Source organism: Protomyctophum parallelum, assembly GCF_964188405.1.
Source record: "Protomyctophum parallelum genome assembly, chromosome: 1".
NCBI classification, from domain to species: domain Eukaryota; kingdom Metazoa; phylum Chordata; class Actinopteri; order Myctophiformes; family Myctophidae; genus Protomyctophum; species Protomyctophum parallelum.
This window is the reverse complement of record NC_139697.1, coordinates 29982682-30006347: the sequence shown is the minus strand read 5'-3', so window position 1 is coordinate 30006347 and position 23666 is coordinate 29982682. Positions and strand designations below refer to the sequence as shown.

General features: G+C 41.6%; 1 protein-coding gene across 1 annotated transcript in view; it reads right to left on the bottom strand.

Annotated features, from left to right (window-relative positions):
* Positions 1-1903: 1903 nt before the first annotated feature.
* The window catches only part of snx27a (sorting nexin 27a), a 23538-nt gene continuing 1775 nt past the window's right edge, over positions 1904-23666 (bottom strand). The window contains exons 2-13 of the mRNA XM_083779115.1: positions 19393-19624; positions 17940-18132; positions 16522-16586; positions 15747-15851; positions 15439-15517; positions 13843-14006; positions 12265-12354; positions 11633-11782; positions 10864-10992; positions 10251-10310; positions 10017-10065; positions 1904-7978 (exon numbers count right to left, since the gene is read on the bottom strand). Coding sequence (XP_083635241.1) covers positions 7905-7978; positions 10017-10065; positions 10251-10310; positions 10864-10992; positions 11633-11782; positions 12265-12354; positions 13843-14006; positions 15439-15517; positions 15747-15851; positions 16522-16586; positions 17940-18132; positions 19393-19624 — 1390 coding nt within the window. The 3' untranslated portion in view covers positions 1904-7904. The remainder of the gene's footprint in view (positions 7979-10016; positions 10066-10250; positions 10311-10863; positions 10993-11632; positions 11783-12264; positions 12355-13842; positions 14007-15438; positions 15518-15746; positions 15852-16521; positions 16587-17939; positions 18133-19392; positions 19625-23666) is intronic.

Below are 23666 nucleotides of genomic sequence, written 5' to 3'. Positions count from 1 at the left end.
TATAGTTAAAGGTATATTCAGTGATTTCACTTAATTCAAATATCACTTATGTTCTTTTTGTTGATGATTTTTTTTTGTTGTGATAATCCCCCCTATTATAGATTGCAGATTGACCAGATAATTAAAGCAAGTGCAAGTCTATTACAAATGTGGGTTGGCAAGTATAAGGAATAAATAAGCACATTTGCCAGCTCGAAGTACATTACATTTTCCTCAAGTGAGTGACAGTAAGATATGGATTGACCAAAGTCACTTCAGTGTGATAGTAACCTCTCAGGTATGACTTCAAGGGCAACAGCTTTGAATGAATTGAGACTCCCATGTCCCACTTGATTGTAATGAACAGCCATAGGATACTTTTTTTGTGAATAGCCTTTGGACGGGACTATAGTACTTATGTCACACCTGTCATTAATCAGCTCATTGTTAATTGTGTTCATTAGAAATGCAGTCGTTTTGTCTTCAGACACAAATGGATGTTAGATTTCAGAATTATCCAGTAGCTTTCAATATGCAGAGAAATATGTCAATGTTTTAGACTGAAACAGAACTCCCCCAAGACAAGTTTGGTTATCTTTGAAAAAGACAGAGAAAGTAGGCCAAATTAAGTTTGGTTAAGGCTCAAAGAGGCAAAGTGTTTCTCAACTTCGGTCCTGGGGAACTGGAATAATGGTGTTTTTCTGGTCCTCTGGGGACCACTGACCTTGGCCCTGTTTTCAGCAAAACATGATGTCTTCAGGGCAGTCTACTGATCATTCCCACCAAGGTTCATGAAAATGTTACTGTTACCATGCTAACAAATGAATAAACAAAGAAAATAAGATCACAATAGTGATTGTCATGCATTGCTGCAGGAAAGGAAACTAGTATGTAGTAGTAGAAAAATATAGCTAGCTTGAATGAAAACCAGCAGTTATCTCAGTGTCCAGGACCATTGTTAAGTATAATGAGATGAGATGAGATGAGATGAGATATACTTTATTAATTAGTGTCCAGGACCACATTGTTAAGTAGACAGAATTCCAGCATTTGGCAGGTAGCTTTTATCAATACCCCACTTTACTTTGAGCAATTTCCATTGCATATAGACTGGCACCGTTTTAATCGTACCGGTATATAAATTATGTTCCCAAGTGTGTTTTCATTATGTCATTAGCTAATCAAATGTTGTGAATAAAGTATTGCGATGGTTCAGTGGGCTGGGGTGAAAGCATAATGCATGGGCTTTTGAGTGTGGCTTGTTCTGTGTCATGCACAAAGCCTTAGAGACCCACGTCCCGTCTAAGAAAAATGCCTTACAATGTCTCTAATTATATATAATCAAGAATAAATGCCACCATGACCTCGTTATTCCAGTCCACACTCTAGTATTTTGCATCCAACGGTCCATTTTATCACTACACACCATGAATCTCATTTGCTTGAATGTCCCATGCATAAAATATAGATCTGCCCCTCTTTGCCAATAAAACCATCTTACACAATGATTTGACAGCAACAGATAGTCAAATTATTTCACATAGTATACACAGTCTCACTCTCGCTATAACTGACAGTGAAGACTTTGAGATTGAGTGTTCAAATTTTCTACAATAACCTACAATTTTAGGCTGTACAATACCTTTTTCTTTGTGTAACACCCAATACTGTTGCTTGTTTCTAACTACAGCATTCATCATCACTGCCAGTCTTTGAAGAGATCTAGTCCTGTGTTGTCTCTGTGGAACGGACAGATCCATAACATTGATGAGCACCACCTGAGTGCTTTATCAATATGACAACCCCTAACAAGCCTTTGTTCAAAACCAACTGGTGTAATTAGCAACGTGGAAATTACAATACAACAGAACTAATTCACAGATCAGCTTTTATAGATGTACAGTATATGACATGACAGCAAACATTTTGTTCTTCAATATATAACTTTATTTAAAATAATGTTACAATGTATTACTCTACATGACATTTTCAAACTTTTTTTTTTGGGTTGTATTTTTATATTTTATTTTTTTCTTACATTGGTTAGTAAACCTTCATTTATTCTTTTAGATATAAAACTCTCCATTTTGCAGTTCAGTATCAGGTGTTAATTCATGTCTTGAGACTGATGAGTAAATGCAACACTGCTTCTCTTTTTAGTTCTTTACAAAGCTTGACTTGTAGATGTGTAGTTACAGTAGCTCTTCCTCCCCTGTAGAACCGTTTTACTCAGACACAAACTTAATGATAGACAGTGACCCTAGGACACTACAATAAGATTTCCCCCTATTTTATTTTTAAAATCATTTCTGCTCAAATAAATTAAGTTAAAGTCAGTCAGAGAGAGAAACAAAGAGTGCATTTTATCCAAAGCATATATTCATTTTGAAACAATAATTTACAAGTTATGCTGAAGACAAAGACAAACAAGGCTTAAGTCATTTTTTTTAATATATATATATATATGTATATATATATATATATATAATGCCACTGCCTACTTGCGGTGAAAAAGCCCTGCTGGTCTGAAACGTAACATACAGAAATTAATTCATATCTACACAAAGGCTAACACTTATAAAACAGCACTTACATCCATCCTCCATGTTAGTCGTGTATTGCGCCTCAGCTCCAACGGGAAAGCCTACAGCGAATGCCCTTGAAGCTGGGTTCAAGAGGGTGACGAACATATAAACCTACACAAAAGCATTGTTTCCAAGAGTAATGTGGTGGCTGACCCAAGGAACAGTGTCAAGCTGCACTCATAAGAAAACAAGACTGGCTGAGTGGTCTTGTAAATGTCACTTGACACGCTGGTGGGTGGTGGGGTTTAAAGTACATTCTTGTTCGGAAAACATCATAATTCGTTTATGATCTTAGTTGACAATAAGGACATTTCAATGTTAAGCGCAGGTGGGCAGCGGCGTAGCACATTGAACAAAATGGGGTAGGGGGGCTGCCATACAACAGCGTTCTTTTTCCTTTTTTTTTTTGAACCCTAGTCCTGTCAGGGTCTGCTCCGGCACCAGTTACTATGACAATGACCTCAGCAATAGCTGCAACAGTCCACCGCTGACAGTAAAAATAACTGCACCTGCCGCAGGATACCCACCTGCGAGCGTGGAGCGTTTTCAAATGAATGAAAGCCAGCTTGCGAGTCGGCACCTGCGGCAGTCAGGGGATGCATGAAGACAAACTGTGTGATGCTTATTCACAGAGAGAGATGCAGAGCCACGGGGACAGAAACAGACATCAAGTATATGAAGGGAGCACTCGCTCTGAATACATTATAGGAAGGGAGTGAGTCAGTCGTCAGTCTGCCGATGAGTTGGGAACAGAGACCAGGTTGAGCATGCTCAGCTGATGTTGTGCTGCTGCCACGGCAACCCCCCCCCCCCGATAATGGGAGACCAACCTGGAGAGGAGCACATTGCCATGCCAACACATACGGATGTACATACATACGCCATCTCTGCCACCACCTCTCCTTTTATGACTGACAAAAAAACACTTAATGGTCGAACACCTCCCATTCTTATCTTGTCATCTATCTCTAAATTGGCTATTACTTTGCTTGTCAGAATCTGCAGGGCGCTCTCCCCCTGCATGTCCACACAGCACTTCTATCTTGATGCAGACGTTTTGTTGGTGTCAGAGAACGGGCAATTTGCTACTACACTGTAGTTCTGTGCCTCAATGTCGTCTGCCTGAGGCCTCTCCTTGGGGGAGACAATCATTGCACGGCCATGCAAGAAATAGCAAAATATTGTGGTCTGTTATACATTGGTAGAGACAAATCCGCTTAGGAAAGTATGGAGGGAACAGGGACAATTAGGGAGCCTATATACATTCCCCATTTGAAACATTCTTTACTTTTCCAGTCCATGGTTTTTAGACTTAGCCTTACATGGTAAGATAGCAGGAGAGCAAGTCGAGCAACAAACAGAAGAAACTAAAGAAAGAAAATATTATTGGAGGCTGGAGCTAGGAGTGTTCTTGTAACATGACATCATTTCTTTTGGTAATCGTTTGTGCTTATTTGTTTTAGAGTTGTAAATAGTTTTGACTTACTCATGGAATACATTTGACTGGGCAGAAAGAGTGTATTGTGGTGGTATATCTATGCACTTCTGTTCTTTGGTGTTTCAGCCATAGTTTTATAGGCTCAGAAAAGTCCAAATACGGCTTCCTACTTCCCAGGCCTATGTAGAAACACTGGATGAAGGTGTGTGTGTGTCATGCTGACAGAGCTGAAGGAGAGCAATGCGAGTTAAAAGTGAATGTCTGCCATTAACCCATTTAGACCTGAGGCCGATTCTAAACATGCCTTCTAAATCCTGACTGAATTGTTATTCAAAAGATTTATGTTGCTAACGACATACAGCGGTGTTCCCAACTTGAAAAGTATCTGTCCCCGTCTCTGCTGTCACACACACAGCCACATCTCTTCAGCTCCTGGCCCTCACAATGACAGCTTATCAGACATGTCCAATTCAGCTCCAATACCGCACAAGCCACACTAACACACATACATAATTAAACACGCATACATACTAGCCAAGACAGAGCAAGGTTGTTCAAAGTTAGAACCTAGCTGGTAGGTTTATATTATATATAAACAGAAACTAAACTTAGGCACGATTTACTCATTAACTCAAATGCCAAGTAAATAAATAAGTAAAACGGGTAAAAGAGTTGTCAGTTTGTCTTTAAGGTAAGGACTGTTTTCAATCACCGAGTTGTCAGTTTGTCTTTAAGGTTAGGAGTCAGGACTGATTTCAATCACTTTCAGAATAAATGCTAAGAAGTGATTTGCATATCCTGCATGCCCCTGGCCTGGAGATGGAATTGTCCATTCTATGTATGAGGAAATACAAGTCTCTTCTAATGATGGTGTTGTCAACTTGTTCCCACAATTAAGCCTATACAGTATATTGTACATAGCAGAACTCATGTTATTGTAATTAGATTACACAGATTCTCTGGTTACCTGGCAGGGAATAACGACAGTGCCACCCTAGTGGAGAACTGAAGCTTCCTTGCTCTAAAGGCAAGACTGGTTGTACACAAGTGATCCATGAGTTAGCCCTTTTCAGCCAAGCAGGTTCTACACCCAAAGAGGGAAACATCGTCTGATGGCAAGCCTTCCTATAACTGCTGTGGTATTCATGTCTGCAAGGTTAGCCAACGCATCTTCCAGCCTGTAGACCACAAATACCACAGTAACATGTCCATGTGTATTAAAAAGTCAACAAACTAAGTATAGACCCCTGGGGGACCCTGGTCAACGAAGACTATAGGGTTATGTTTCCTCGCTAAATGACTGCTCACTATGGTTACATGATGAAGCAGTAGTCTTCATGGTACAAAGAAAATATTCTCCTCCGCTAATTTGATTCAAGATTATCGTATAATTTTCCCTTGCAGCCCATTAGTTTAGGAAAATCTGTGGGATGTGAGAGACAAGGACATGAAACGCTTTGCTTAGCTAAAGCTTTGCTGTGTTGACAGCCCATCAGGCCACAACCCTTACCGGAGCTGCACCACTATGGCCTACTAGCCTCGGTACCCCAGGTGGGGTCTATGGCCTACTAGCCTCGGTACCCCAGGTGGGGTCTATGGCCTACTAGCCTCGGTACCCAGGCTTTTATTTCCGTTCGCATTCGGCTCAAGCTCCAATAGATAAAATATGAATCTAAGTTCTCTGTTGATTAGGGGTTGATTTGGAGTTTATGCGTACTGTTAAAAGGCAAGCTCAACACAAGATCATCTTAATTAAATGGTGCCTTGTGTAAACAATTATTCTACTAAATAAGATTTGAATCAATTAAACCTAGCCTATTACATTTACATCCACAAATTTCTACCTAAAGACATGTCTATCCAAAAGTAGGTCTACAGAAAACTGTACAACCAACAACAAACCTGTAAGCGTCAAACGAAATACTAAAATTGAAGATAAAAACATGATTGAAAATAAAACAAAACCTAAAAATCTGATGGAGAAATCTATTGCACACAATAAATGAAAAATTACATAATCACAACCCTGACCCTGCTATAAAGTTATTAACACAATCACACACACACACACACACACACACACACACACACACACACACACACACACACACACACACACACACACACACACCTAATACTGAAAGCCTTAAGTGCAGAGAGGGACAACACTGTCACTTGATCTTGGCCGTGATTACAGGATCACTTACAGTACTCTCCACTGTCAACAATTATACACACACGTGTCGAGCACAATCTGTCACCACCACTTTGTCTCAAGACCGTATGACTTGCCAGCAACCAATGTTTTCCAGGCGTATAACGATAACTCACTGAAAATATGGTATTTTTGGCAAACAATGCTTTACAGGGTTAACAGTCAAACTGCAGAGGAGTGATGCTTGGTTGAGTGAGTTACACAGCCAAAGGGAGCACCAAAGGAAGCATCCCAAAGCAACCCCTCCTTTCAGCTGCTCAATACTGACACACAAACTTCTCTTAAACTCTACTGCACTCTTATGTCCACTCTAGGAACTGCAGCTCAGCATACTTTAATAAAATCTCTTAACCCCCCCCCCCCATCTGTCAAACTCTGACATATAATGTGTAGCTTTCCACTAAGATTGGGTTTCTAACGCGATGACCTTTCCTTTGGAAACCACCCCCACTCCCTTTGCACTGACGGAAGACTGTGTCTCAATGACGAACACCGTTTCCTCTCAGCTCCAGAGTTCTGCTGAATCGCCACAATAAAACACTTACAAAGGGGCGTATAAATGTCCAAGCTGTTAGCGGTGGACTGCCAACAGACATCACTCTGGACCGGCACATGTGAGATTACGAGAAAAGGTGAAAGGATGGGAGAGCGAATGGAGCAAGAATTCAGTTAGCGTTTCGTTCCGTGAGATCAAGGAAATTATCATAGCTCTTATATTAATCTCTAAGTAATCGTGAGCAGATCTCTTAAGCGTAGCATATTAACAGGGTGGTAAAGAAACCTTTTCTGGGCCACTGGCCAGTGTGGGCTGGCACATCCATGTCAGCCTCTATTTCCATTGCCTGAAGCCAGCGAGATTTTTTACAATAGAATGCCACCTGCAAGTGATGGTTGGGAACCTGCCAGTGACTTGTAAAGCAACCTACCAGTAAGTAGCTATCATGTACCAGCATTAGTGCCCAATTCCCCCTCCCTTATACCCCTTTATGCTTCTCCACAAAGTTCCACATGCCTACGTTGCCTTAATTCTTCATGACAGGAACAGCATGACGTCACTTATACCCATAAACAGAAAACAAAACTTCTCTTAATGTCCAGCATTAGTGTAAATAATGCTTACGCTTCTCTCCATATCGCTGAAAATAGTGTAATCCCCCTTTCTTAGATTCCCCCCCCCCCCTGCTTTCCTGTCCCCAGTCCTCTCCAACACCCGTCTGAGTTCAGTACAGTTGGAGGGGCGTTGAAGTGATTGGCCAGAGCAGATCCTTGTTTACACACCTTGCTGTCACAAACACAATGCGTGTGGGCGGCGTCACCAGGTGGCATTTTGCGTCAGCTAGTCGCGTCGTCGAGATGCTCCTTTCTTTTGTCCAAAATGGCGATGCCTTGACTTTGACCACTGACCAATTGTAGATACGCAACGGACATCTAGTTAATGACATGAATGTTTCTTTTGAACTTTCCTTAATTTCTTTGCTGTGTATTCCCTGGACTTGTGTGTGTTACTGTGTTTTAATTTTATTCAAATTGATCGCTTCCAGGTTTTTGTGGAGAGTGGGGGTCATGAATCACCTCAGTCAGTCAGGCAGTTCCGTGATTTGTCGATGGGCGCTCTCTGTTGTGGCTGTGATGGCATGAGTGGACCAATTGTAGTTGGGATGTTGACCGGAAGGTTGGTTTTGTTCTATTAGGATGTGGCAATCTCACCCCCTAGGTGGCGCCATGCCTTCTGCTGAGTCTCCAACAGAGGCTGCTGATATTCTGGAACACAGAGACATGGTTTTGGGGAGTGAAAACACATCTTGTGTGAATCTCTTCCTTCCTCGTGAACCTGCCATCCTGTTTTTATTATCTATGTTTGTGTACCATGTTCTTCTTGTTTTTACTGTGTTTTGTGATTGATGTGTCTGCCTGTTATGATTTGCTGCACACCAAATCGCCCTTCGGGGACAAACAAATAAATGAACCTGAACAGCCTCAGTTACTTTGGAAAGCGAGGCTCCAATGCTTCAACATCATACCGATATCAACAGTATACAGGACTACAGGCATAGGATAACATGTATAGTATTGTATGTATAGTAAGTCACAGAGACACAGTTCTGTACATTTAATCAAGGCCGCTGTCCTCGCCTTAGTATCATACACTATCCCTTTGTACACTGTATATAAACATAATAGAGTGTATCTTTAGAAGCGTGTTATGCATCGATATACGTACTAAGTGCACTACAGACTGATGAAAGTTGCGCCAGACACCAAGACGAATCGCTGTGCATTCATTATTCTTGGGAGGTTGAGAGTTATTCTTTTCGCTGTCACTAAATGCCGAGGTCTTTGCATTTGCCTTCTATCTGTAGATGCCTGTCTTCGTCCTTCGCAATTCAAGTGCCTTTTGCTAATCATGTCTCGGGGATGATCTTTGCGGTTTATATGCGGTTTCTATGACTCCCAAGGTTATTCACTGATTCTTCTGGCCTAAAGGGACCTTCTTGTATCAACTGCCTCGTGGACCTATAGTGGAGGTGGTCTCAATCACATCTGCACAGCACCTTTTGTCTGTTACTGTTATTTATGTATTTGATATTTCACTGGAGGCCCCTTGATATGCATGCAGCATTTTGTTCGAGGGTTTTAGGAAACAAATGGATCCATACATTCTCTGCGTTAAATTACCAATTAACCCATTTTGACCTGAGATCAGATTCTAAAAATGTCTTCTACATCCTGACAGTTTTCTGAAAAAGCTATGTTTCTATGTCAGACCTACAAGCTCGTAGATCTGCTATTTTTCAATAGCTAAAGCATAACACACCAAAAGGGGTTCCCACCCAAAATGGGTTAAGGTTAAAAATCGTATCAAATGGGGGTCCGTGATCTAAAAACACATATCAAACTGGTGGTACTCAAAATTAAAATGACTGTTCAGAGTGATACCATCGCTGTGGACCATGGGAGACAATTAACTCCCATTACACTTTAGTATACTGCGAGTCTGAATTGCTAAACAAATGCACGTCCATTTCTGTCCGTGTCATTTTATCTTCTGACATGCGATGGAGATCTCTGTATCTGTCCGTCTACCTGTGTCCTATGGGCATATTGGTTGGACCGGTAGTTCGGACAACTGGATATCCAAACTACTCGACATCGCCTGGCCGACACATCAATGTTACACAACACACTCCATATTAGAGCGTAGCTGCATTGGGACACTAAGTAACATGAGTGTGACGACAAACGTCCGCCGACCAGTCCTCCCTTAAGCCAATTTTAACATCACGCTAAAGGCTATGTGGAAACATTGAACAGCCCCACTATGAAGGCAGCCTTTTTTACTGCTGCTTTAAAGAAACAATGTGCAGCTGACATGGGAAGTAGTGTATGCTTTATGTCCCGGATATTTCTGTTTAATAGAAATGCACAACCGTGCACTTTGACAATTGCACAGTGAAAACCTGAGTGTTCATTTAACTCAAATGGAACATTTGGTTCCCTTTGCACACGCTCAGAGTTAAATGAACACTGAGGATTTATAGTATGTTCTCCTTTTGCCCTTTCACACTAGGAGTCACAAGTTAATGTTTAACTATGTCTAGTAGACCATTTCCTCATAGTACTGTATAATATATGAAGTTTATAAGACCCATATATATATATATATATATATTATTATTTTTAATATTTATATATATATATATATATATATATATATATATATATATATATATATATATATATGTTATATATTTTATGAGGTATATCCCAAACATTCGAGCATTAGTTATTGTCGTCTCACCATTGTTACTGCAGTTCTTGTTGTCTTTGTCAGATGCCTCCTCTTCAACCTGACACAAGACAGAATGAGGACAAATTAATAGTTTGCCAAAATTCTGACAAGAACTCCCAGCCATCCATTTGATACACACACAAAATATTAGAGGTTTATCATGTTGGCAACGCCCAACTGTCTGAACTAAGTTTAGCGTTTCAGACTTGGCATGAGTGGAAAAAGGAAAGGTGTGGTTTCTACCTGTTTCCTCCACTTCAGTTCACAAAAGACCCGCTCGAAGCACTCGTGCATGTAGTTAAACTGGGGGCAAGAGACAGAACAATGACTTCAATATAGCACAAACACCCACCAATGACAATCCAGTAACTTATGCTAATTTTGTTAACCTCAAAAAGACTGTTTTTATAGTAACCAGACTTATGTTAACTTCACTAAATCTTGCAGTTTTTGCTCCCATGTCAGGCGGGTGGAGTTAGCGTTGGAACATGACTTAAGAGACTCAGGGAGGGCCAGGAGGTTAAGACAATCACAGGAAAGGAATTGAAAGTTGACAAAGTACACTTGACTGTGACAGATAACCTCCCTTGGACTATCTGCAATGTCCCAACACTGTGAAACCCCACCCAGCTAATACTCAATGCAACTTAAAACAAGCACAGTGCATTACTCGGCAAAGGGCAACACTGCATATTGTATCTGAAGATTTTACACAAAATGTACATCTAGTCATTTGAGAAACAAAGGCTTATACAGTTACAAACGACACTTGACATGGACTGTCTAACACACACACACACACACACACACACGATGTGTGTGTTGTTTTGACTGGAGGAGATGTAGTCAGACTTACATATGGAGTGAAGATCTTAACCCAGCGGGGTTTCTTCTCTCCTCTGGTGTATTCAAAGCAGAAGGCCATGCCCTCTTCGTCTGTGTCCCAACGCTGCATCTCTCCCCACTCAAACGCTATAACCTGGTTCTGAGGGTTAGAAGAGAGTCGTTAAGAAAATATTCCATGCAGTCAACTCAAGATACAATCATGACCAACAAGTCACACAGGAAACGTAACAGAGCGTCCTGTACATTGCCAGTTCATACTGGCACAAAGGAAAACGGCAAAGGTTCCTGGTGCAAAACGGTCTGATAATTATTATTTTATTATTTATTTTTAAAGCGAAAATAGCAGGCCATTTTCACTTTTTTCAATGAAACCATTGTACAACGAAGTGGTGAATCGGACCAATTGGTTTGGTCAATGATAAAAAAATGCATCTGAATTATTTTCTGTCGATTCGCTGGCATATAAGAAATAAATGTGTATACTCCCTATACAAATATAAACTCCTCCTCGATTTAACAATTAACCTACTACATGAACAAGATCAAGTGGTTCTAAAAATCAGTTTACATTTTTAAAGAATTAAATTAAATTAATTCCAAAGGGTTTGAAAAACATAGTTACACATTATCAAAGCAAGTGTGGAAAAACTAAAAGTATGTCAAATTAAAGATATAGGCCACACTGCTGTGTTGCAAAAATGCAAACAGAACAATTGTGCTTTTGCTATGAAATACCGGTAGGCCTATACTGTGTTACACACTACAGTATCGACACACACCTCCAGTGTGCCATCCTCGGTGCAGGCATGCAGTTTGAAGTGATGAATGCTGATGGCGGTGATAACGTGGCCCTTCCTCCGGGAGTCACATGAGCAGTGGGGGAACATCACCTCGTTGTAGCCCTCGCACGCCCGCAACAGGCTCAGGTACTGTGACAACACACGTCATTTCAATTACACAACAGAAGTGATCAATCTCACTTGCCTTCCTTTTGCACTGCACCTTCACTCTGAACCATGAGTGTGTCTGTGAACCCCCTCTGGCTATTTTTAACAATCCACTCTGGGAGGAAATGTTATGTCGAAAATAGTGTGCAAGCTACTGTACAGGCACATGACACTGTACTTCATGAAGCTTGTAGATGGGCTATTTTCGCTTTCCGTAATGCTAATGCTAAATATAAATAGGGCTTATGGGACTTAATTAAAAAAACAAATTCATCAATATTCATTGAGATATACCGTATATACACTTCAAAATGATTTGATTAATCTGAAAAGCAATGGGTAGAATAATAATGAGATAGTTGCAGTCCTGGTTAGAAGGTAGATAGCAGTGGTAAGGAGGAAACTAGACAGCACCATCATCCCAATCCCCCTCCCTGAACAAAGACCGTTCTGTAGGGACTGACCGTGGCCATCTTGCGTTGCTCTGCCAGCTTCTGCAGCTGGTAGGACTTGTCCTCCGTTTTTATGAATCCCTTCTTCACATCATCCAACGCCTAGACGGAGAGAAGAAGACAGAGAGAGATGGAGGGAGAGGAGAAGACAGAGAGAGATGGAGGGAGAGGAGAAGACAGAGAGAGATGGAGGGAGAGGAGAAGACAGAGAGAGATGGAGGGAGAGGAGAAGACAGAGAGAGATGGAGGGACAGACGGAGAGAAGACGACAGAGAGAGATGGAAGGACAGGAGAGAAGAAGACAGAGAGAGATGGAGGGAGAGGAGAAGACAGAGAGAGATGGAGGGAGAGGAGAAGACAGAGAGAGATGGAAGGACAGGAGAGGAGAAGACAGAGAGAGATGGAGGGACAGCATGTGACACAAGTGCTGGCTGAAGCCATTTTATCTTCACTAGAGAATTGTATGCTTCTACAGTGTATATACGATAAAGAAGGGGGTTATCGTACGCTGATTTGCTTTTAACTGTCTAAATGTGTTTACACGTGACGTGTATTGTATGTATTTAGAACATAGATCCTTGGTGTTGGATTTTTGTATCAGGGAAACTTCTTTATTTGATTTAATCAAGTCCAGTATCTATCAGCCTGATAATTTGATATGATTCTATCTATAAATGATTGCGACCATAGGTCGCATTTACTATGAAAACCTGAACACAAATTATGCCACTAGTACTGCCTCAGCCTGTTTATGGTCATTTGTTAAACGAGTATCAGTAACTTTGAGAGCTGATTCACTGTACAATGCAAGTCAATCAGAAGACAATTTCTGGATTATTAATTTCTAATCAACGGCGCAAGAGAGCTAAATATCTGACCAATTGGCCAAACCTCTACCAAAGTGTCACAGAATCAAACTCCCACAGATTTCAAACATGCTCTTCATATGACGTGATCAATAAATAGCTTTCACAAGACATACCTGACACAGTGTTTCAATTATCATGATAGTATCATGTTATTCCTGCTCCCCATTTTATGCCAAAGGTTGTCCACTTACATTATGTGCGTACCGATAGCCGAGTGGCTAGGGTGTGTACCACATGGGCTCTATTGCATGACGGCATGTGCTTGGTTTGATTTCTGGCCAGCCATTTGCTGCATGTTAGTGACTCCCCTACTCTATCTCCGTTTCCTGCCTCTCTACATTGTGCCTGTCAAATAAAGGCTCAAGAACAACCCAAAAAAGCTTCATCACCTTTGTATGGTCCCGCTACACAAATCCTGTGTCAATTTATCCATTCATAACTCACAGAGTACAAATGTAAGAAAATGTGGGTTCATTTGGTTACATTTGTACAGTCCGAATTAAATGAACACTCACAATTTCACAGTGTAATACTACTTGCTTGGGGCAGCTGTAGCTTAGTGGGTAAAGATGTCGTCTGGTAATCAGAAGACCACCAGTTCGCCTCCCAACCCGCCCATATCAAATGTCCCTAGTCAAAAAACGCACGCCTAACAGCTCCCTCCTATAACCACCCAGGATTAACAAAGGCCTCCCCAACTACTACCAACAACAGTAAATACCTGATGGAAGCAGTAGTGCAGGGCCAGGGGGTTGTCCCTGAGCAGCTCCTCCTCCTGCGAGCTGAACAGCCACTTGCGGAGAGCCAGGCAGGTCCCCGGGACCGCCGATGTGTAGTTCTGCACGTACAGCTTGTGGGGGAACTCGTTGGGTGCCAGCTTCCTCACTGTTAAGAGACATAAGCCATGAAGAGCAGCTAGGGATGGGAATCATCAGCATTTTATTGATATCGATATACCACAATCTATGCCGTTTAATAATACTGATATTTAACAATAAATGTCCACACAATGCCCTTAAGTAATTCACAGTTCTTACTAATTTGGTTATGCTATATACAGTAGATAAAGGGTCTGGTAGTGTGCCTTGTTGCTGGTTCCTTACTATCAACAAAATAAACTTTATCTAACACGATTAGATATCAATGATATGATATAGTACTTTATTGTCTCAATGAAATTTGTCTGTGTCTTTGATAATGCGATTCGTTTTTTGTGAGAAATTATTAATCCATGCGATCTCTAAATATAACTGTAGTCAACTGAGCTTAGCTACAGTCAATAAGACCAATTCAACTGCCTCAAGACCTACAACTCTGATACACCTCAGCCATTGCTTGTCAACCAAATATCAATTTTACACCACAACCATCTCTTTGGACTATGGGATCTATCCGCTATCAACTAGCCAATTACAATGAGACTGTCCATTCGGGTCAGATCTCTAGACTATGAACATGCTCAGCCACTGTTGCTACACTTGACATAGTTGCAGCATTTATTTTGTGGAATTCAAATCCACTAAATCAGAGAATAATTACACAGGTCCGGGGATAGTTCTAACGTTATACTGTGTAGGCTGGACTACTGCGTATAGAGACAGGAGGGGTAGAGCTATGGTACTGCTAGCTAAGTGATTATTGATGCCATTGTTTTCTCGGACGGATACAAAACTATATTAAAAAAGTTTCCAAAAATATACATTGCTGACCAATAATGTACTTGTGCAGCCCGCCCTGGCACTGCAATGTGTGGGACATGCTTGTAGGATTAATTAAAGTAAATTTGACAAATACAGAGAGCACCAGCATTTGTCCAGGAGCGTATTGATATTCTGTGTCCGTCCAATCAGGAACAGGCAACAGTTCTCAGTACCCATCCCTAGGGCTGATGAGAGTGATAGTAATGGACTCCCATACTGTAACCATTATCTGCTTTTATTGGCTAATGGAATGGGAAATCTGACACCAGGCTCCATAGACATATTATTACCAGTCATAGGACGTCTGCGTGCTGCTAACAAATTAAGCACAGGAAACTTGTTATAGGAAATATAACATAATCACGACATGCTCCGCCTTGTACTATACATAGCTATAGCTGTAGCTATACATGTAGCTGGTGTATAGCTGTAGCTACACATGTAGCTGGTGTATAGCTGTAGCTATACATGTAGCTGGTGTATAGCTGTAGCTATACATCTGGTCTCGCAAGGGTATACATATATAATGATATGGAGGACAGGGCAATGATTTGACCAAATGTTTCTGTGTGTAAAACACATAAAATATAGAAAAACACATGAAATATAGTTTTTACCAAAGGAGTGGTTGATGACTTCAAAGAGGGCAAAGTAACTGGCCATAATGCTGTCCATTCCAACCTTCATCACTAAAGCCTAAAGGATGAAGAGGGGGAGAGGACCAAATTGTTATAAAGAGGGGATGTATTGACATTCAGTTCATACAGTATTTTAAAATCAACCAAACTTGTTCATTTAGTTGCTTGGTATTTACTTATGTAGATTTTACAATGACTTGAATCTCTTATATTATGTTTCTGTTATTTATACATCTTAACTATGGTACTCTGGGTTGTTGAAAGCATCATCAACAACAGTGGTGTACCTGGTAGACTTGGTCTGTGGTGCTGTTCTTGCGGACTCTGACGGAGATGGTAGTCTTGTCTGGCAAGGCTATTCGCAACTCCACATCTGTTACCCCATTGTAGTTCTACATAGCCAGGCAAAACACATAGTCAGCTACTGCAGGAAGCATGCATGTCTGATTTGCATGTGATTCCGTGTGAAAGAGAAATGGGAGTGTGTGTGTGTGTGTGTGTAGGGGGGGGGTGGGGGTTGTTACGTGATAAAATAGGAAAATCACTACTGCAAATTCTAAATTGGAAGAGGCTGCACTTTTGTGTTTTGTTTCAACTCAAGAGGAAAGGTCTTTCATTCGACCCCTTATATAATATATTCTGCTGCTGTGCAGAAAATCTGGCCTAGAAAACCCCACTTACACTTTGGCAGAAACCGCCAAAGTGTATTTGACCTGAGTAAATCCAAAGCATCAGCGACCCATTTCTGACCTCAGTACCGATCCGATAACACTAACAGTGTGTAATAAAGAATAAATAAAATAAATCTAGGACAGTGGTTCTCAAAGTGGGGTCTAGGGACTATTGAGGTTCCTTGAGGGTGTTCCAAATGGACCCTTATGGGTCTACGAGTGTAAAAAGAAAAGGACACCATAGGGCCCATTTGGTTCCATTTGTACAATCTCAGATGTTAGAAATAAGTGACCAGCCGCATAGTTACACCTTCTCTGGCAATTGTAAAGCAGAAAATATCACAAACCTCAAAATTCAGTTGCACAGAAAGCACAAGTGAGTAGTTTTTACCTCATCAGACTCAGATAGGAACTCCTGCATGATGTCACTCTCCCCAATCAGCCGCACCGAACAAACTAGAAAAGAGACAAACATGAGTAAAGATAAAGAAATAGCCAAACAGAAAGAATAGACAGAGAGAGACAGATTAGAGAGAAAGCAAATCAATAAAGTAATAAGCAAGAGGAGGAAGCAGTCGTTCAGTGTTCACATGCAGTACGCATGATTTGTGCTTCTGAGGTCAGACAAGATGCAACGGCATTCCATCCAGACAAACGGTACATTCCACAGGTAAATACTGCAATACTTCTAACCTGAGTCCTATGTATTTATTTATTGTAAGCAGGAGGTTGAGTTCTCAGGGCGCAGAACGCACTGTTCTTAAAGGGATTGTGACATTAAAAAAAAGGTTTTGGAATTGTTCTTGTTTTTTTTAGGTTTTCTAATCTCAATTGCACCCAAAAAACATGAACTTTTAACATTCAGTAGATTTTCTGTGATCTGGGGATTTCTGGCTCAAACAGGTGCTCTGATTTGCCGGCAGTAAGTGACATCACTTACTGCAAATCCCATATATGTCAATGGGATTTGCCAGCAGATGTCACTGTTTCACTGTGTTGCCTGTTTTCATTGTAGCTCAAAAGGCCCAAAAAACCCCAAAGAAAACTTCAGACCACAGAAAATCCACTGAATGTTCAAAGTTCAGGTTTTTTTAGTGTAATTGAGGTCATAAAACCTAAAAGAAAAAAAGAAAAAGAAAAATAAATGAAAATGAATGTCATAAAACCTATAAGTTATGTCAGATTTTCACATGTACTCCACAACAGAATGAAAAGCTTAAGGTGGAAAAATAAACCAGAGAAGTGGCCCTTTAAGAACCCCCCCCCCCCCCCCCCCTTCCTTGGATTGTGACACTTGCTCTTTCACTTCTACAAACTGTGATTTATGTGCTTCTGTCTTTATCATGTGAAGAGCCATAGCAACTAAGCGAGCAGCCAATAGCATGTACCCTACCCTGCTTCTGCTGAGTAACTGAAGCTAGGTAAGCAGGCATACGCTTGGTTTGTACTTGAGATGGCAGATTCCCTCCTTCTACTGGAAAACAAAGTTCCTGCTGGAAGTGGTATTGGTGGGCCATTAGGGGGCAGTCTTCCCTCTGGTCCAAATGAAATATGCCAATGCCCAAGTGCATTGATGGGGACACTGTGCTGTAGGATATGCCATATTTCAGATGAGACGCTAAACTGAGGTCTAAATATGAAATATGAAAGTCGCCAATGAGGCAAAGAGTGTCACGTCTGCTGGTCGTTTGCTTGAGCATGGTGTACCTGATGTCATGTCACAGTCAGCTAGCCGCTATTCGTCTTCAATGTACATTAACCAGACGACAGCCTATCTAAAAGGAAAATATAAAATGCATTGTGTCCCACCTCTCTCCAGGTACTCTTCCACACCTCTGCGTCGAGCATCCAGCTGTTGTTCTGACAGGGAAAAGGGCCATTTCCCAGGGAGTTTGGGAAAGCTATAGGTGGCATATTCCCTCTTCAGGTTCTGGTGGAGGATAGCAAACTCCCGGTAGCGCTTGGAGCACAGCTGTCTTCCCGACATGTATACGTTGTACACCTGTGGCCACAGGTGGAGAGACAGAGAGGTGGAGCCATTATGTGGAAGGAAAGAGTGGTAATAAATACTGATGCAAGATGGTGTTGGATGGGTTTAAGACACGTCTGTAGCAGAACATACTCCTCAATTTAAAACGTAACTCCATGAGTGTAGTGTACAAATAGAAACAAATGCACTTGCACTTGTACATTCCGAGTTACAAATGGGCAAGGGTCCCTTTGGATCGATTCATCTCAGAGTTAAATGATTTTACTGTGCAGACTCCTTTAACCTCATAAATTACATTAAATCTTTTAACAAATAAAGTTGGCAGTTGATATCCGCACACATTCATGGCTGAGGGAAGAAACGGGCAAAAGTAAGTTACCGAAACAGAGCGGAAAACAGCAACCTTTGAAGAATTACGCGAGATACGCCAGCAGCAAACTGTGTTCTGAGCTGACTCATGCCCCAATGCTGGAGAATCCCAGTGGACATCCACTTCTTGATGTGCATAAAACATTTCTCCACACAGTCAGAATACATTTTGAGTTCATTATTAATATTAAATGACAAAAATGTTGTGTTCGCAATATTCTGATTAGCAGTTAAGCGGTGGATTATGTTCACTGTCAGTTTGGCTGGTAATGGTAGCTCCCTCCAACCTTGGCTATACCATCCATTGTCCTCGCCCTCTGAGGTGTGATCATAACAGGCTCAATCTGCCTGCGTCAAACAGACCGTAAGTCTCTAATCCATGTCTTTCACCGGTATACAGTAGAGTGCCTTTTTAACAGTAATGTTAATCAATTAACATGTCTTAATTTGTTTGTGAATAAATTGTGACAAAAAAAATTCACCCGACACTCGTCGTTGCCCTTCTTATCTCGCCAAAGTTCAGGTGAATGCTCGCCTGGTGATGAACAATATACATTTTTCTTTCAGAGAAGTGTCTAGGGTAGACCAATGTATGGTGGCATACGATAGGGACACTCTGATCCTTCTTAGCCCAAATCTATATCTTAAAATCACACCCGTGTGAACTGAGTGGTGCAACTCCCCTCTTCCCCCCTCTCTCTCTCTCTCTCTCTCTCTCTCTCATTAGCAGGCAACAGTGCAGCACTATCTGTCTCTCTGTTTCTGGCACAACAGCGCCCCTACTGGTACTCATTAACGTCACATACATAGGCGGACACATAGGTGAAGCAACACGGACATTGCTGTTCCTTGGAGTGGATGCACCACTCAAAAATACGTTAACCGCAGGCTAACGGTACTCACCACAAACCTCTCCGAGTGCTGCTCAACATGTTTGTAGGTGGGGATGGAGATTGGTACAGCCTGCTTGTCGCTGTAGTCATAGTTGGGTTGGATCGCGGTGTCCTCCCCCGCCTCAAGCCCATCAGCCTCCTGGGGAGGCACAGACAGCACAGCCAGGACCAGTTCCCTCTCCCCAGCCCGGATCAGGTCAACGACCTGCTTATGGGTGGCGCCCTCCACACTCACCCCATTACTGGGAAAAAAAGAGATAGAGAGAGGAGGGTGACAAGAGTAGGAAGAGTGAGAGAAGACGTTGTCCTTGTTATTTATTGTTTCATAGTTGGCCTAAATGAAAAAGAGCCTCCAATAGTTGACTGTTTGATCGTGGTCTCTCTGATGTTGTCACCAAGCGTAATACATAGCCTACTGGATGCTTTGTCTCCCTAGGGACAGTGCATATCATACACAGCAGCAGTCTTTCAACAGTCCCAGGTGACAGAATTCAGAAGAAAGTGCCCAGGTTTTGTTTTGCCTTACCCTTTTGAAAAACATGAGTATCTCCCACCCTCACAGATGTTTAGCTTAATTTCATAATACATACATAATACTACATAGATAGAAAGACAGAGAGATAGAGGGGCCAACATGTGACTTTCATGGTACAATGTCCACACAAACAAGCTCCATTTCCTTTTTCAACCCGTAACCTTCAAGAGATGGAGTACTTCAATGCCTTGTATCTCTCTAATGGGGGATTCACATTGAGACGGACTGAGTCCATTTGATTCGAACCGTTCCCAAATACGGTTGCCTGGTCCCCGCTGTCCATGATTCACATTGGCCGAGATTCAACAGCACACCCGGGTTAGCCTCGGTCCCAGGCTTACTTATCTGCGAAAAGAAAAGCCTGGTCACAACCTAACTTAGGTTGTGACCAGGCTTTTCTTTTCGCAGATAAGTGGGCAGAGAAGCTATCGGCGGTATGTTCCTCCAGAACATCCGTCAGATTTATTTCCCCCGGATACGATATTTTCCTGACCAATCACAACACTTTTCATTCACGGAGAATGTAAACTGATTTGTAAAGCATCAATGTCATTTCCTTGGGCGATACTTCCGCCCAAACAAATGATAGCCTCAACAGCGTAGGTCTTGCCCAGGGTGCACCCAGGTACACTTTATTCAACTTATGTGCCTCAGAGGGGCGCTGTGGACTATGGGGCTTTGGGAGACAGAAAATGTCATGTCACAGAAAAAGAGTCACTTTCAGAGTTTAGAGCAAATAATAAAGTTTGGCCGTGTTCCTGACGTTGTCTTGAGTTATATTATTAACAAAACAAAACACAACTAAAGAAGTGTGCGCTTATGGTCTTAAACAGCGCAATGTAACATTGTCTCTCGTCTTTATGGCGGTGACGTCACTGACTAACCCTTGGTATGTTTGTCCTAGCTGATCCGTATCAGAGACTTAATTGATTGCGATCCCAGGTACGGTTGGGCGATCCGCTCCCGGGAACGGTACGCATCATTCACACTACCACAACATCTGCAAAGTGGTCCCGAGTGCGCACCCGGGACCATAGTGTGAATCGCCCCTAACAGGATTTGTGCTGGGCATAAAAAGGCCATTCCAATTTTAATTGACAGAAAATGTCTATGAATATGCATCATTAGAGCATGATGTGTGTGTACTGTGTGGATGTGCACAAGCCCCAGCAATCAAATGGTGGTCAACTATAAAATTGTTCTTTTAAACACATTCTTGAACTTGTGCAGGATATATTGCACCCGCTGACAATACAATAGTCCAAGTAGTTTCACTGCCAGAGCTTCAAGTGATCAGGTGCGACCAGCCTTCATGGTTAAAGGACTTCTTTGCATCTAGGCAGCGCTAGTCCCAGGCTGTGTAGCAGCCAGTGCAGTAAACAAACGGTTAGGTTTAAGTTCACCTGTCAAGCCTAGCCTTCCGAGATTGTCTGGATGTGTACCAGTTAGACTGAGATTAGGTTCTCAAATCAGAGCAAAGAAATCTGCAGGGCAACAAACCCCTCTCCATGGCAATAGCAGTCATAACGGATGACTAAGGGCTGACAAGTTAACCTAATGTTATTATCAAAAACTGCAGGAAAGGAAATGTGTTAAAATGTTAATATAAACAGTATGATTGCAATTGTAAATGTCTGCAGTTATGCAAAGCAACAGTCAGCTATGCACCCATATTGAATTACCGAATTATCTGCATGTTGTGGCTGATAATACCCAATAATTTAGCTTCTTTGCAGTTGACACTGACAGTAGCAAAACATTTACTTGTTCCTGACTTATTTCTTCAAATGTAAATAGGTATTCTTCCTCCTTCCTCCTAATAGAATCTGAGGGCCTAACAATACAGTAAAAAATATCAAATGCTTTCCTTCATTGATTCATTCCTTGATAAGTAAATTAGAGAACTAGACATTAGAATAAGACAACTAGACACTAGTCAGAGTAAAGACATTAATGTTCTGAAGCAGTCGAAAGAGGACGTTTGGATAATGGATCATGAATTAAATTACAGAGGTGACGTCTGCCAGGTAAATTATATGACAACACAAGTGTCCCCATTATGCAAGTAAACAGAACAACCTTCAATATATATTATGGGTTAAAAGGCATACATATTAAAGAGGTTATTTTAATCGGTGATCGCTCACGTGTGCGTGTATGCGCAAGCGTGTGCATGCACTTGCATGTGACGTAGTGGCAGCGCTCCACTACTATTTATATAGTCAGGCCAAAGGAGGTGTTTATGCAATGTTTACAAGCACATATACCATATTTTCAGCTGTTTTCGTAATAATTGGAACAATAATACAATTTCCAATCTGACTAACATATTAGTATCCCATATATAATGCATACATCCAGGTTATGTGCCCTCAAAGAGGAACTGCCACCCAAAGATTCAGAGGAATGTCTGACCTCAGTGCCTAGTGCCTTGTTGTCACATGACACATGATGCTACTTCTCTTTACAGCCTGTTGTTCAGAGTATGCTACAGTTCAAGCCTACAAGCATTTAGGATACAAGTTTCAGGCTAGAATCAAGATTTGCCAATGGATCATATTGGACCCATTGTTTTTGTCTGTATCGGACATATACCGATACCTATCCCTTGGCTAGCCGCTACAAGTAGAATCCTCCTTAGCTCACTTTGCCATGGCCAGATGGCAGCAGCATCAGGTGTCTCTGCTAATCTTCCTCTGAGAACCAAAGTGACAGACGGAGGGAGGAGAGCAGAGAGGAGAGGCGAAGGAGTGTAGGGCTGTCTGCCATGTGCCATGTTTCCATCATTACTTATTCATTTATATCAGCAATACCCAATGTGAAAAGGGGAGTGGAGACAAACAGTCAGGCATAGGAAAAGACGGCATAGAAAGTCAACAATGAAATGGGAGTGAAGACCATGTGAATCTGGAGGAGATTTGGGGAAAATCATGTGAAAGTGAATAATTAAAAAGTGATAATTACTGTGTTTGTGTGTGGTAAAGAGCAATATGAAGATTAAAAGGAACATGGTATTATTCTCACAGCGACTCTGATCTCATCATCATCCTCCTGTCACTATCAGCCAAAACAAAAAACAGAAGGACTTCTGCCAGAACACAGCCACAGTTGCTATTCAGCCACAAAGGAGGTTGTTGGAATATGAATTAGGTTAGGACAAACTAAAGGGAGACAAACAATGAGACCCCACAGAATAAGCATACCGGTAATTACCTACGCCAATTCATTCGCCATGCCTAATGCACAAAAAAAAAACATTATTTCCATTTCTCAGAACAAACCAAAAAACAAGCAATTTTATGCAGGCGCCATACACCCTTCAAACAAGACAAGACATTTGTTGATTGTTCCCTTCATATTAGCGAGAATAGGCTAAGATACTATAGTTCTGTTTCCTACGGTCAAGGAACATAAGTCACATTTATGTTGACACGTGAAATAGGCAACCCGAGTTACCCGACGAGTTTCTTGGGTTCAGCACTATTTCTGTGCTCTTGACAAGCAGCCATGCTGGTTAATATGTCACATGGAAACTTCTGCTCAGGTCATACAACTTGGGTTTAGCTCTTAAAATGAAGAAAACATAGGTTAGGATGAAGCCTGTTTGATGCCTCAGCAAGTTGGCTTTCCTCAGTGAAGGTCAGTGTGCTCTGCTACCTCCTCCCCTCCTCATTTTAACCTAAGTTTGGCCTGTGGCCGTTTTCACTCAACAGTCACTCACACAAGTTTATCCTTTTGACTGTTCCATT